The following is a 13291-nucleotide window of genomic DNA, read 5'->3' as shown; positions in this document are numbered from 1 at the left end:
TATCTACATGTTTCAAGACTTAGAATGATTTTTCAACTCTTCAACATGTCCTTTCGGTTAAGGTTTTCAAATATTTTGGACTCAAGTATTACTGAAACCTCATTTTTTTTTGGTCGACATGTGGTACCGATTAATGGGATAAGAAGCGTACTACAGGGCGAACAAAATCGCAAATAGTCAACTGGTGGTCTTTTAATGTTTAAATTGTATGAACTGGTGTTGTTTGATTTCAATTGTATTGACATTTAGTTGACGTCTGTGTTTCTTCATGTTAACTATTGTGTAGATTGCATAGTTATCCTTGGACAATGTCACTTTATTTTACAGAAACATATGCCCTATATCAGACTGGTATTTAACATTGGATATGGAATTTCCTTAGTGTCACTAGTTTTAGCCACAACCCTGATGATTGCATTCAGGTAAAATACATATCATGACAGGTGGTGCTATACTCAAAAAGATTAAAAGGCATATAAAATACGATGTTTACGAGCATTAATAGCCAAAGTACCAGGATTATAATTTAGTACGCCAGACGCGCGTTTCGTCTACATAAGACTCATCAGTTACTCTCATATCAAAATATTTATACAGCTAAACAAGTACGAAGTTGAAGAGCGTTGAGGATCCAAAATTCCAAAAAGTTGTGCCAAATCAAACCCATACTAAAAGTGAACGTCTGTTTAGTTTTCTTGCATATATAGCCATCGATATATATCAGGCTTTTTTTATTTGAGCTTGTATAAAATAAACAAAAACCAAAGAGATTTGAGAAAATACCATTTATTTTTCAGGCATTTAAAAAAAAAACAAATTTAGAGAATACTTGTAACTTATTGAAATTGTTATTTATTCTTCTGTAAGTTAATGGCGTATATACAAAATTTAGTCCTGGTATCTGATGAATTTATTTATTTAACGCTGTTTTTTGTCATTTATAAGCTTTTCATTATTTGATGTATAATATGCCAGAATCTAACATGCCTTTCAGCAAATGTCGGAACGATTCCACCATTTTATATACAATCTAATTTTTTATGCATTTTTCAAAGTGACTTTATATTAATATTAATTATAATGCCTGTCAATGTTAGGCATTTTTGGATTATCTTAAATTTTGTCATTTTATGAATTGTCATAAATGTTGTCATTTTATAAATTTTCTTAAATTCTGTCATTGAACAAATGCTTAAATAAAGCAAATGTCTGTGTTTCTGAATAACAATAAAAACCAAACAAAAAATCATCTGCACTCCTGAAATATGACGTTCATCCTCCTACCTGATTATTATTAAAAGGACATATACTGGTAAAGACTGAAAACAGTATCAACAACTGAAACACGCCACACAGCTGCAGTAATGTCATAATTTTACTTTTGACAATTGGAATCGATTTAAATCAATTCAGGGATAATACGACCATTATCCCTGCTTTTATGTGAAATGATACATTTACGCAAGTCATATTGATCAAATTAAAATAATATTAAATTATTATATATTGACAATAAACTAATCTTTAGAGAACAAGATAACAGTTCCATTTGTCGACAATAAAAGAATAAAAGAGTCCATTAATAGTAAAGCCAAAGTTTACATCAATATATTTGTCGGTAATCTTATATGAATGAAAGGAGGTATGAATCACAATGTACATCATGATTAAGTTCTTATTCTGGCAAATTGTACGTATATACCTAATAATTTGTTCGTCTGATAAAAAATACACTTTCTATACCACGGAATATTTTCGTCGATGTATTCATATTCATTCATCTACAGCGTCCCCAAATGCATTAATTGATTTTATCCTCATTTTAAAATAAGGCATTTCTACCCAAGAAATAAATTACCTTAGTCATATTTTGGCAACCCTTTCAGAAATTTAAACACTTAATGCTCTTCAACTTCGTTCTTTTTTAAGGTATTCAATTCGAGCGTTTACTGATGCAGACGAAATGGACCTCTGGTGAAAAAACAAATGTTGTTCCCGGTTTTTTGATGAGTTTATTCGCATTATTTTGTTACACATGTTTCAGTTTGTTTAAATCCCTAGTCAAAACCGAAGACAAAAAACCATCAGTAGAAGTTCCATTCAATTTTAAAAATTCCTTCACTTCACAATAGTGGTTTGATTTTAATATTAAATGATCTTGTTGAAGACACGTTTTCATTAAACCTTTTGTTTGTATTTCAGGCGTTTGAGATGTCCACGGAATACAGTTCACATCAATCTTTTCATATCATTTATCTTGCGAGCATCAATATCCTTCATGAAAGAAAACCTTTTGGTAAATAGTGCTGCTTTTGCTAGTGACGTTAAAGAAGTTAATGGAAAATTACAATTCATAATGGAAGGAACAGTGAGTATATTGAATTTGCTTATTTCATAAGGCTATCATATACAAGAATATGTGATATGAGTGCCAATGATACAAATCTCCATCCGAGTCACACTTTGTAAAAAGTTAACCATTATAGGTAAAAACGAGGTCTTCAACACGAAGCATTGACTCACACAGAAGAGCAAGCTATAAAGGATCCAAAAATGACTAGTGTCAAATCATTCAAACAAGAAAATCAACAGTCTAATCTTAAAGTTAAAAAAAAAGAAAGAGAAACACTAACGAACCACTATTATTGCCTGAATAATAATGAATATTTGTACCGAGTAGATATTCAAATTGCACGAGCTTGTTAATGCAATTTATTTTTTACAAGAAATATATAAATCACCAATATTCATGTCATGGCCGTTGTATTTTAAAAAAAGACAAAGCTTGAAAACGAGGGTATCACCAGCTTAGTAGTCAGCACTACGGTGTTGACATGAATATCAATTATATGGTCATCTTTATGAATTTCCTTTTTATGAACTATGAACTTTTCGAAAAAAGTAAGGATTTCTTATCCCATGAATAGATTACCTTAGCCTTCTTTGGCACCACTTTTTAGGAATTGTGGGTCCTCAATGCTCTTCAATTTTGTACTTGTTTGGCTTTATGCCTATTTTGATCTAAACGTCACTGATGAGTCAAACGCAACGCGCGTCATGTGTATTAAATTATAATCCTTGTACCTTTAATAAGTATTTACACCACTGGGTCGATGCCACTGCTGGTGGACGTTTTGTTCCGAGGGTATGACCAGCCCAGTAGTCTGCACTTCCGTGTTGACATGAATATCAATTTTATGGTCATTTTTATAAATATTTTGTTAACAAAACTATGATTTTTTCGAAAAACTAAGGATTTTCTTATCCATGGAATAGATTACCTTAGCTGTTTTTGGCACAACTTTTTGGAATTTTGGATCCTCAATGCTCTTCAACTTTGTACTTGTTTGACTTTATAACTATTTTGGTCTGAGCCTTACTTATGAGTCTTATGTAGACGAAACGCACGTCGGGCTTATTAAGTTATAATCCGAGTACATTTGATAACTATTACAACTGATGGCGTCACTCTTTCAGATCTCATTCGTTTGCACTGTCACAATATTGTACAGTTATTGACTTAAATTGAGGTCAACCGTTACTATAATTGCAAGGTGACTTTTGGTTACATTCTGTATGAAATATTCTATTTCTGTATGAAAGCGACAAAGTTTGCCAATGCTCAAATCTCGTTATTACGAAAAATGCAAGTTGTAAACGCAAAAAAATAACCTCGCATTGAAACATTTTGTATGAATTAAAAAGATTTTTTTTTTCAAAAATGTACGATTTCAAATCTCATTTCAGTCTAAAATGAAGCAATTAGCTGTATTTGATTGTTAGAAGAAAAATAAAATTAACGAATTAACACCGAGACAATTGATCGAAACTCAAACGAATCTTGATGTGCGTGCACAGTCCACAATGCGAATACACCAAGTTACAACCGTGAAAAGGACACAATCGGTTGAATTATAGATAGTTGGTGTACTAATCCATCAGCGGGGAATGTACATCAAATCATATATGTGTATATGTGTAAACAAGGAATCAATGTAACAATGAAAAAAAACTTTATAAATTTGGTCCATGGCCTGTCCAAAACATGTTTCTAAGTTGAATTTTTATGGGAAGCTCAAACGAAAAAAAAAATACTGTCATAAAAACAGTTTTTCCTTTAAGAGTTTTCAAAATAAAATTATCTTATTTCAGCATTGGCAGTGCAAGCTTTTCTTTACTGTTTTTCACTATATACTTGCAACAAATTACATATGGATTCTAGTAGAAGGATTATACCTGAACATGTTAATTACCGTAGCTGTGTTCTCGGAGAAAAGTGGAATTAAATGGTTCATTCTCTTCGGATGGGGTAATTATTAAATTGTGAATATAAAATGTAATAGTAATATGTTTGCTTTCCTTTCTGTATCAATTTTAATGTTGATACATACTTATGTAGGTACTACATCTGTCAATTATAAGTGACTTGATTTTTTAAATGAGAACTTGATGTTTTCTTAACTTACTATTTTCTGAATGGAACCAATTGGATGCAGAATCCATGAAAATCAGTACATGCCCAGCAAAAATCACATAAAAACTAACAAAACAAAACAAAAAAATGCTTTTAAAGCTGTGATTCATCTCAGAGTCAAAGTGAGGTCTTTAACACAGAGCAAAACCAACTGTCACATCAATGCAAGTTAAAGATGGCCCTAGCTCCGGTTTGAGTGGAAAATCCATTTGCAAAATGATTCGTATACACTTTGTAGACTGAACGTGCCAGTTTTTCGTCATCTTTTAGAATTTGCTTTAAGGCCCAGGTTGTGTCTTCTTACATTCATAATAGCATCTCGTTGTTTGGTACTAAAATACAAAAAGTCACAGGTTTATGAAACTAATTATGAAACAAATTTAACGTTTTATGAGTATACTGTCTTTGGCTCAAAAGATTTTTATACATGCATTTATAAATTTGATGCAATAACCCACTGTTCATTATCGCGCAATTCTGTTATAGTCAAACATTTTAAATGATCCGAAACGATGACACAGTATGTAGATTTATATTCAGCAACATATCGGTACTTTCGTGAATTAACGAAAACAACTTCTGATATTAAATAGTTTGCATTACCAGTTAAAACAAATAAAAATAAGTAAATGTCTCCCTTCTTGTCTATACAGTAGTGATTGCAACAAGGAAGGACAGATACATTTTATTCAACATTCCAGTATTTCATTAACAACAATCCTGAATAAGTGACATATGGAAGCTATCACAAAACTAGCAGTTTAACATAGATATCCTTTTTTGTTAGTATAGCATGTTTGTAGGGACCGTGTTTTGATAATGTCTGAAATATAAATGATATCTGAAATTTAAATGATTGATTAGAAGATCTAAGATGAATGTTATAGAAATGCATATTAAAATGAAATCTTTACATTTATTTTTTTCCTAGCTTCACCTATAGTCTTTGTGGGACCTTGGGTTATAGTTCGTGCAATTTACGAAAATACATTGTAAGTATACATAATTACTGATAATTGCTGTTACCAAGTGAAAAGTTGTGTAAATTCTCCGTCAATTCAAAATGAACGCTCATGATCTCAGTTGCATACATTATCCCACATGCATATAACAAAGAAGATGTGGTAAGATGTTCAATGCGACAACTCTCTACAGATGACCAAATTACACAGAAATTAAGAAATATTGGTCACCGTACGGCCTTTAACAATGAGCAAAGCCGGCAGATAATCAACTATAAAAGTATCCGAAATTACAAATGTAAAACAATACAACGGAGAATGGTCTTTTTAGTTTACATCGTTTAATTGTATAATATATATCGACGTTGATATCTAATAAGTGAAACACATTAACAAGTCAAATAGGGACGCTTTATGTCTTTTTAGTTTACATCGTTTAATTGTATAATATATATCGACGTTGATATATATAATAAGTAAAACACAATAACAAGTCAAATAGGGACGCTTTATAAAAGATTTGAAAAATGCTAAAGACAGAGTATACTCTTAAATATATTTTCATGTTATCACTACGAAGTACATGTCGTAAAACAGTCTTGGGGCAGCTTTACAATTGTTTCCTCTCGAAAAATTTCAATTCTTTTGCTGTTTTTTGATAGCTTTTTAGCCTTTCATGCTTTAATTGTGTTAGGGCAGTTGATAATGCATTGAAATCCTTCTATTGCATTTCATAATATAGTTTTATACTCCTGTCACGTATGTTCGTAAATGTAAATAGGAAATTACATCTTCTTGCAGATGTTGGAATACTCATAATAATTCTGGATATTTCTGGATAATGAGAGGACCAATTGTGTTATCGGTTGCTGTAAGTATTTACTTATATGGTGATCTTTATACTTATTTGTGAACATTTGAATAAACTCATCAAAGGTAGCAAGTTTATGTTTCGTCTACAAAATACTTATTAGTTTTACTCGAATATAAAAGTTTTAAAAAAGTGAATAACATACGAAGTTGAAGAGCATTTAGAACCCCAAAACGTAGCAAAAGGGTTTTTCTTAACTTATTACCATACTTATACACCCCCGAAAATAGACGTATCAATTTTTTTTAGCGACGCGTACTACAGAATCACAAATTATGATAATTGTAGTACTGAAACACACTGTTTAGTAAGAGAGATTTTTTTACTTCCTCCGAGTATCATGGTGTAGCTGTTCATTTTTACTTCATGTTCTTTTTAACACCTTATATTGTTTTCGCTCTTACGAAGGTGAAACCTTAAAGTAGTTCAATAACCAAGAATTCAATTGTTGTTACTTCGACAACTTTACTTTCTCTTAAATAACAAGATAAACTAAACTACAAACGGATAAAATAAACTACTCTAACTGCTTTAGTGCCTATCATGGTTACTTTAAGTATCTTTAAATATTATTCTTGTAGGTAAACTTCATAATCTTTTTGAACACTATACGGGTATTGTATACAAAGTTGACAGCATTCAATTCGTTTGAAACAAAGAAATTCAGGTATAGGTAAGCAGAACCTCACTTTTTAAGCCAATATAGACATGCTACTTAATAATCAGATTTTCATCATTAATTACACGTATGTATATCAGTTATAGTTTGAACTATAATAATTTTCATAGCATTTACAAAACATATTAGTTGCATTTTTTCATTGAAATAACAGATAATAGTAACAGTAATTGGCCAATTTTCTGTGAATTTAATTTTAGATATACATTACATGCATCAGATATAAAATCTAACATTTTTCCGAAATGCCCTTGCACAAATCATAACGCATATGAGATTATTAACTACTTCTTATCAAACTAAAATAAAACTACTCAACGCATGATGAGTTTTTTCTTTAAACCTCTGGTGTTTCTTTTTATTTTATCTTATGTTGCTAAAGGGAGCGGTTAAGCTTGGTACTATGCACACGCCAAGACACGCAATTGAGTTTAACTTGTTACATTGTCTTTCAGGTATTATTCAAAATAAATTAACAAATGGTTTGTAAATAACATAAAACGACATCTTAACACTAAACAAATATGCATTAATATTTAACATATTCTATCAATGGGCTACAACTTTTAAATAATTGTATGGTTTTTCGTTCATGAAATTTAATATAATGTTTGTTCACAATGATGTCGTTTTATTTTACCAAAATCACTAACATGTCCAATGCTTACTTAACACATCCTACAGACTGCAGAGCACTTTATGTCAAACTCCTGCTTTTGTGTGATTTTGCTATTATTTATTTTACTGCATATAATTATTTTTTATTTTCTTAGTAGTAATCTATGATACAGAACGAAGACTCTGTACCATTGTGTGTACAAGGGGGTTTTTTTTGTGTCAAAAATCATTATCTGTTTGAACTTTGTTTTGATTTATTGTCGAACTGGTACCATTTGATATTTGTAATATTTGAGTTGAAACAGAACTTTTATTTTATTTGTTTTTTTCATGAAACCACGGGATATCTGATGGTATTTTCTTTTTCACTAACTGTTGTGTTTTTGATTTATTCTATTTTGAGTTTTTTCACGAAGCTTTCACGAAGCTTTTAGAAACATTATATCGCAATTAATTAATTAAAGCAACAGCAGTAAACCGAGTTTTATGTTTCATGAATTGATTTAGAAGATACTTCTCCACCAGAATGAAACCATGATATTCGTTTATCATATGAAATTCGTGATAGTGGTTTATCATATCGACATTTATAAAAAAAAAAAAAAAGAAAGTGGTATATGTTCACATCAACTCTCATGTTGCAGCTGAAATTAGTTTTGTTCTTTTTCATGAATAATTGTCAACGAAGCCTTGTCATGGCACACATGGGGTTCGTGTTGTTTGTTCTTTGGTTATCTATGTTGTGTCATGTGTGCTATTGTTTGTCTGTTTCATTTTTAGACATAGCAGTCAGTTTGTTTTGGATTTATGAGTTTGACTGTCCTTTTGGTATCTTTCGTCCCTCTTTTTTTTAAAAGCACATTGTTGCATGCCACATAAAAAGCGGTAACAAATAGATAATCCACTGCTAAGTACTGTGGTATATTTATTTGATGCAACTACATTTAAGTACTGATTTTTGGTTTACCTTAGGTACATTAGAGATGCTCGCTTATCATGTTTTGGAATTTTTGTCAGGTTTTTTTAATCCTCTGGTTTTATCTATTTAAGGTCAAGGAACAGTAAATAGGCTATGCCGCAACCTTGGCTCGTTGAACTACAACTGAAAATCGAAAAAAATATACATTTATCTCTTTTATTATCTGAAAAATTGCAGATTGATTTCTTTTAATATGGGTGAATATTTGTATAGAAAGCACATAAAATCGGCGAAAAACCTTCCAAAATTTGTCTAACAATAGCAAAATCTCTAATTCTACTCCATAGAACTTTCTTAAAAGTGTATCTTGCCTTATCCGAAACCTGAGTATTCCAACATCCTGCTTAACCGACACATAATTCTGGTCCCAAAAAATGCTTTTTATTGCAGAGAAAACCTGAGTATTCCGACACCCTTCTTAATCCGACATATTTTTTTTTTGTCCCCCATTGTGTCGGATTACCAATTCATCTGTGTTAAATTTGTTGTTTCATAACTATTTCAAAAGCGATGTAAATGTTGACTAAATTCAAGAAAGTGGTAGTAATCGTCTTATTTTTTCGCTATGATGGTCAAAAATTTCTTTTCACCCTATTTGAAAAATAAATACTCTTCAGTCCATGGAGACGTCTCAATGCCAAAAGGCTTTATTTATTTATTTGTTTGGTTAAGGAATGGAACAAAACATTGATTGTTTGAAAAAATCTAGTGAGTTTTTAACTGTTAGAAATAAACTTATTGTATAACAAAACAATCCCTTTTAATGTTATGAGATGAATTTGTTTCTGTTGTAATTTGGTTCTGTTATTTTAGTGCATTTGTTTATCAAAATAATTTTAGTTTTATTTTGAATACCAGTGTTTCGAAAATATATTGTTTTGTGTATCTTGTGTCAGCTTTGATGGATCAAACAGTTGTCCTCTCAGGTAACCTTAATTTGTGTATTTGTAGTTAATGACAAACAAGTGTTGAACGGAATTTTATGTCAATGTTGCATTTTACTTCAGACTGATTGATACGGGAAAGCATAAATTTATTTCTTATTTCTCTGTTGGTTTTATTTGTGTAATCCCTTATTTTACAGGTTTTGCCTGTTATTGTGTGGCAATGCATCCAAATATCTTCTGAAATTAGTTCAGGCAAGCGTATTGCAATAACATTTAGTGACAACTTATATCAGTAGTTGTAAAAATGCTTCTATCTTGTGTATTATCGTCAGTGTTAGTGTACTTATGTAGCATTTTTATTAATAAAATATTGTCATTATAATAGAAAACAAAACAAAACGAACATTATGAATATTCGACAAGATTGTTTGCATCTTCTAAATATTAACACTGGATCTGCCTATATCAAGATACAATTTTCTGACAGGCATCCAGTTCAGTAAACCACATAACGCGGTGATTTACGTTAAAATGTCCGGTTTCTTTTGGATGCACGATGTTTTCAAAGGTTTAAATGCCTTGCTATCATGTACTTGTACAAAATTAAGTTCTTATCTTTCAGGAGACTAGCCAAATCAACAATGGTATTGATACCGTTATTTGGAGTACATTACATTGTGTTCATAGGACTCCCAGATAACGTCAGCAAAGAAGCAGAACTTGTGAAGTTATATTTTGAAATGTTCTTTAATTCTATTCAAGTAAGTTGATATTATATTTGGGATATTTGTATGTTGGACAATTTAACTCTGCTTTACTCTTGACTCCAATTACTGTGACCGAGTAACCTTTTTAGTGTTGTCAATCTAGCATAAATTTGACCCTAACCTTAAAGTAATTGCAACAGAATTTTTTTAAGTTTTAGTCTTTGCATTATACCCCAAATATTTAAAAAAAAAAAATCCTACAAAATCTTTCATCAGGAAGACTAAAATAATCGTCATTTAAAATTCCTATGGAGATTTTCATGGAAAAGGGAGATCACTCCGCAAAAAAAAGCAGAAATATTAATAAAAAATTATAACTTTACCTCTACTATTCATCAGAATGTATTGATTCTTGATATTTAAGCCGTCTTAAGAGTATAACAACTTCATATGTTTTATCAAGCTACAATCTAGATTTCGTAATTCATTAATTGACCATTTATTTAATTTTACAACATGTCCAGTTAAAGAATCTCAAATTTAATAAAAATAATTAAACATGTTTTCTTCTTTTTGTGATTCAAACTTTCTTTATATAGGTAAGATGCTGAAAAAATATAATATATAGATATAAACAATACCAAATTTTCACCTTAATTTTTTAAAATGGTTACAAAGCCACAAATTTGCAAATTCTGTAATGAAAAATGCACACAAAAAAAACACCTCAAAACAATACTTTTTTGTACATTTCATGAACCGGAGATTATATAGTTTAGTCAAATACGAATTTACAACCCCATTAAAGTATCATACTTCACATGAATTTTTTAAAAAATCAACCAAAAACTGACAAAAAAGTCTTATTTTAGCGGAGTTATCTCCCCTTCAAATGTTAATTTCCATAGGAAATTAAAGATGTGGATTTTGAGTTTTCCTCAAGTTAGATTTATGGGACTTTTTTCGGTGTATATTAAGGGCTCAATGATATAGATTAAAACTAAAACATTGTCTGTTGCAATTAGTTTAGGGTTAAATCTTAGTTTGACTGAACTATTAATAAATCGGTCATGATCTCACATATTTTCCCCTTCACTGTTTATTATATATTACAATTTGATAAGTAAATGATTTCTTTCTGACATCACAAAAACGAAGAAGCATAGAACCAACCACGTTTGATAAGAAACCAATACAATAACACCAAAATTAACTAATCGTTGACATATTAAAAGAATTTGTGCTAGTTATACAATGAAAAAAGCTATCATACACCATGATAAAAAAAAACCAGTTTGTATTGTTTTACTAATTATTGATGTTATGCATATCAATGATTAATTAAATAATGTATTTATTTTCAGGGGTTTGTCGTAGCGTTATTATTTTGTTTCCTCAATGGAGATGTAAGTTTTTGTTTTCTTTATGTTTCCATATACACATGTGTTGTTTAAAGGATAATATGTAATAAAAACAAGAGGTGTTATGGCCCTCGTTACCTTTTGTAAATTGGCAGCAGATGAGGCCACTGAAAAGTCATGTTCATGCTACAAACTGTAAATGATAAAGTATGCATATATATAGGGGTGTAAAATACACGAGGTATGGTCAGATATACTTACAAGCTTATTCGAAAGTTAATTCCAGGAATCAAGATAATTTAAACTGCATACAGAACTATAATGAGTGAATAGCATAATTCTTCCATTTTTATCGTTTGGTTGGTTTTATCTCCAAGCAGATCAGCATATATAACCTGATTTTCAGTAGTTGTCGTTTGTTGGTTCATACGTGCTGCTTGTTTCTGGATTTTTATATAGATTAGACCTTTGGATTTCCTGATTTGATTGTTTTACACAAATCAGTGTTTGACCCTTTAAGGCTTGGTGGCAGATGCGAGACAATGGTCCGTGTTAAGGCTTTACTTTAACCTATTATTGTTTATCTTTTACACATTGTGAGTTGGATGGAAAGATTTCTCATTGACACTCATAGACATCTTGTTATTTCTTTATTTTAGTCACATTTGGGAAAAGAGAACGGGATTTTAATCACGATATTAGAAACATAATTTACTTTCATCTGTGAAACAGATATTCCTTAAAACGAAAAAAGGGATTTATATATGGACTTCTCTCTCTTAGAAAATGTTATTCAATAACGTTTAATCCAGTGAAATTGTCTAAGATATAACTAAATCGATATCGCAAAGAACTAGTAGTTTAGAAACTTTTTTTATGTATTTACCGTGTATTATTGCAAAGAATGAAGTAAAAATGCTTTGTTGTGAATGAGACTTTTCTTGTCTTTCAGGTTCAAACAGAAATTGCAAAAACCTGGAAGCGGTTCAGATTATCACATGGAGGCGAGTTAATTCGAAGCCATCGAGATACAGTAACCTCATACGTATCACGTGGACGTGGGTCAATAGTGTCAAGTTCAAATTCAGAAACAGAACGAAAAACATCAAACCATGAACTTAAACCTCTGACACGTATTCAAAATGATGCAAATGAAAACCACAAAACAAATGGACACGTTCAGTGGCAGGATGAATCTACACCAATGATGGATTATCAGTCAGACAACTGTGCGGAAAATCACAGACCAAATGACTGATATGGTGCTTGATGACATTTGGGAGTACAATTTTTGTAGTGCGATTGACTGTGCTATCCGTGGTACAAATGCCACTAATCAAGAAATTGACACTTGTTTCATTAATGAAACGTAGAGATGTATTAACTATTGTTTGAAGGACCGCAGTATGAAAATTGAAACATTTATTATGCTTGTATATATATATATACAATGGTCGATTCAGAACAATACGATGCAATATATATTTATTGGTTACTAGTATACAATTTATGGTATATTAATTTATATTGTTATAAATTGTGCATAAGTTGTTACATAATGTTTAGGTAGGAACATGTAAATAAAATGTCATTGTTATCAGTCATAATGTTAAAGCCTTATGTTTAAGATTCGAAATAATGGCGGCTACTTTGAGAATAAGCATGCTTTTATGTTATAAACATTCAAGTAGTTGTTGCAGATATATACTATGTAAAACAAAGCAAAAAATACAGAGCCACGAAAACGTCCAGT

General features: G+C 30.8%; 1 protein-coding gene across 5 annotated transcripts in view; it reads left to right on the top strand.

Moving 5' to 3' along the window:
• The window catches only part of LOC134706548 (secretin receptor-like), a 49113-nt gene extending 35975 nt beyond the window's left edge, over positions 1-13138 (top strand). For 4 of the 5 annotated variants that reach the window (XM_063565575.1, XM_063565574.1, XM_063565573.1 and 1 more), the window contains exons 6-14: positions 328-422; positions 2203-2368; positions 4153-4309; positions 5406-5466; positions 6238-6307; positions 6889-6980; positions 10093-10231; positions 11542-11583; positions 12491-13138. In XM_063565575.1, the coding sequence (XP_063421645.1) occupies positions 328-422; positions 2203-2368; positions 4153-4309; positions 5406-5466; positions 6238-6307; positions 6889-6980; positions 10093-10231; positions 11542-11583; positions 12491-12796 (1128 nt within the window). In that variant the 3' untranslated portion in view covers positions 12797-13138. The remainder of the gene's footprint in view (positions 1-327; positions 423-2202; positions 2369-4152; positions 4310-5405; positions 5467-6237; positions 6308-6888; positions 6981-10092; positions 10232-11541; positions 11584-12490) is intronic. The other variant, XM_063565577.1, reaches the window with a different exon arrangement.
• The last annotated feature ends 153 nt before the right edge of the window (positions 13139-13291 follow it).

The sequence above is a fragment of the Mytilus trossulus genome, chromosome 2 (genome assembly GCF_036588685.1).
Source record: "Mytilus trossulus isolate FHL-02 chromosome 2, PNRI_Mtr1.1.1.hap1, whole genome shotgun sequence".
Classification (NCBI taxonomy): Eukaryota; Metazoa; Mollusca; class Bivalvia; order Mytilida; family Mytilidae; genus Mytilus; species Mytilus trossulus.
The sequence above is the reverse complement of the archived record's forward strand: the minus strand, read 5'-3'. Positions and strand labels throughout refer to the sequence as shown.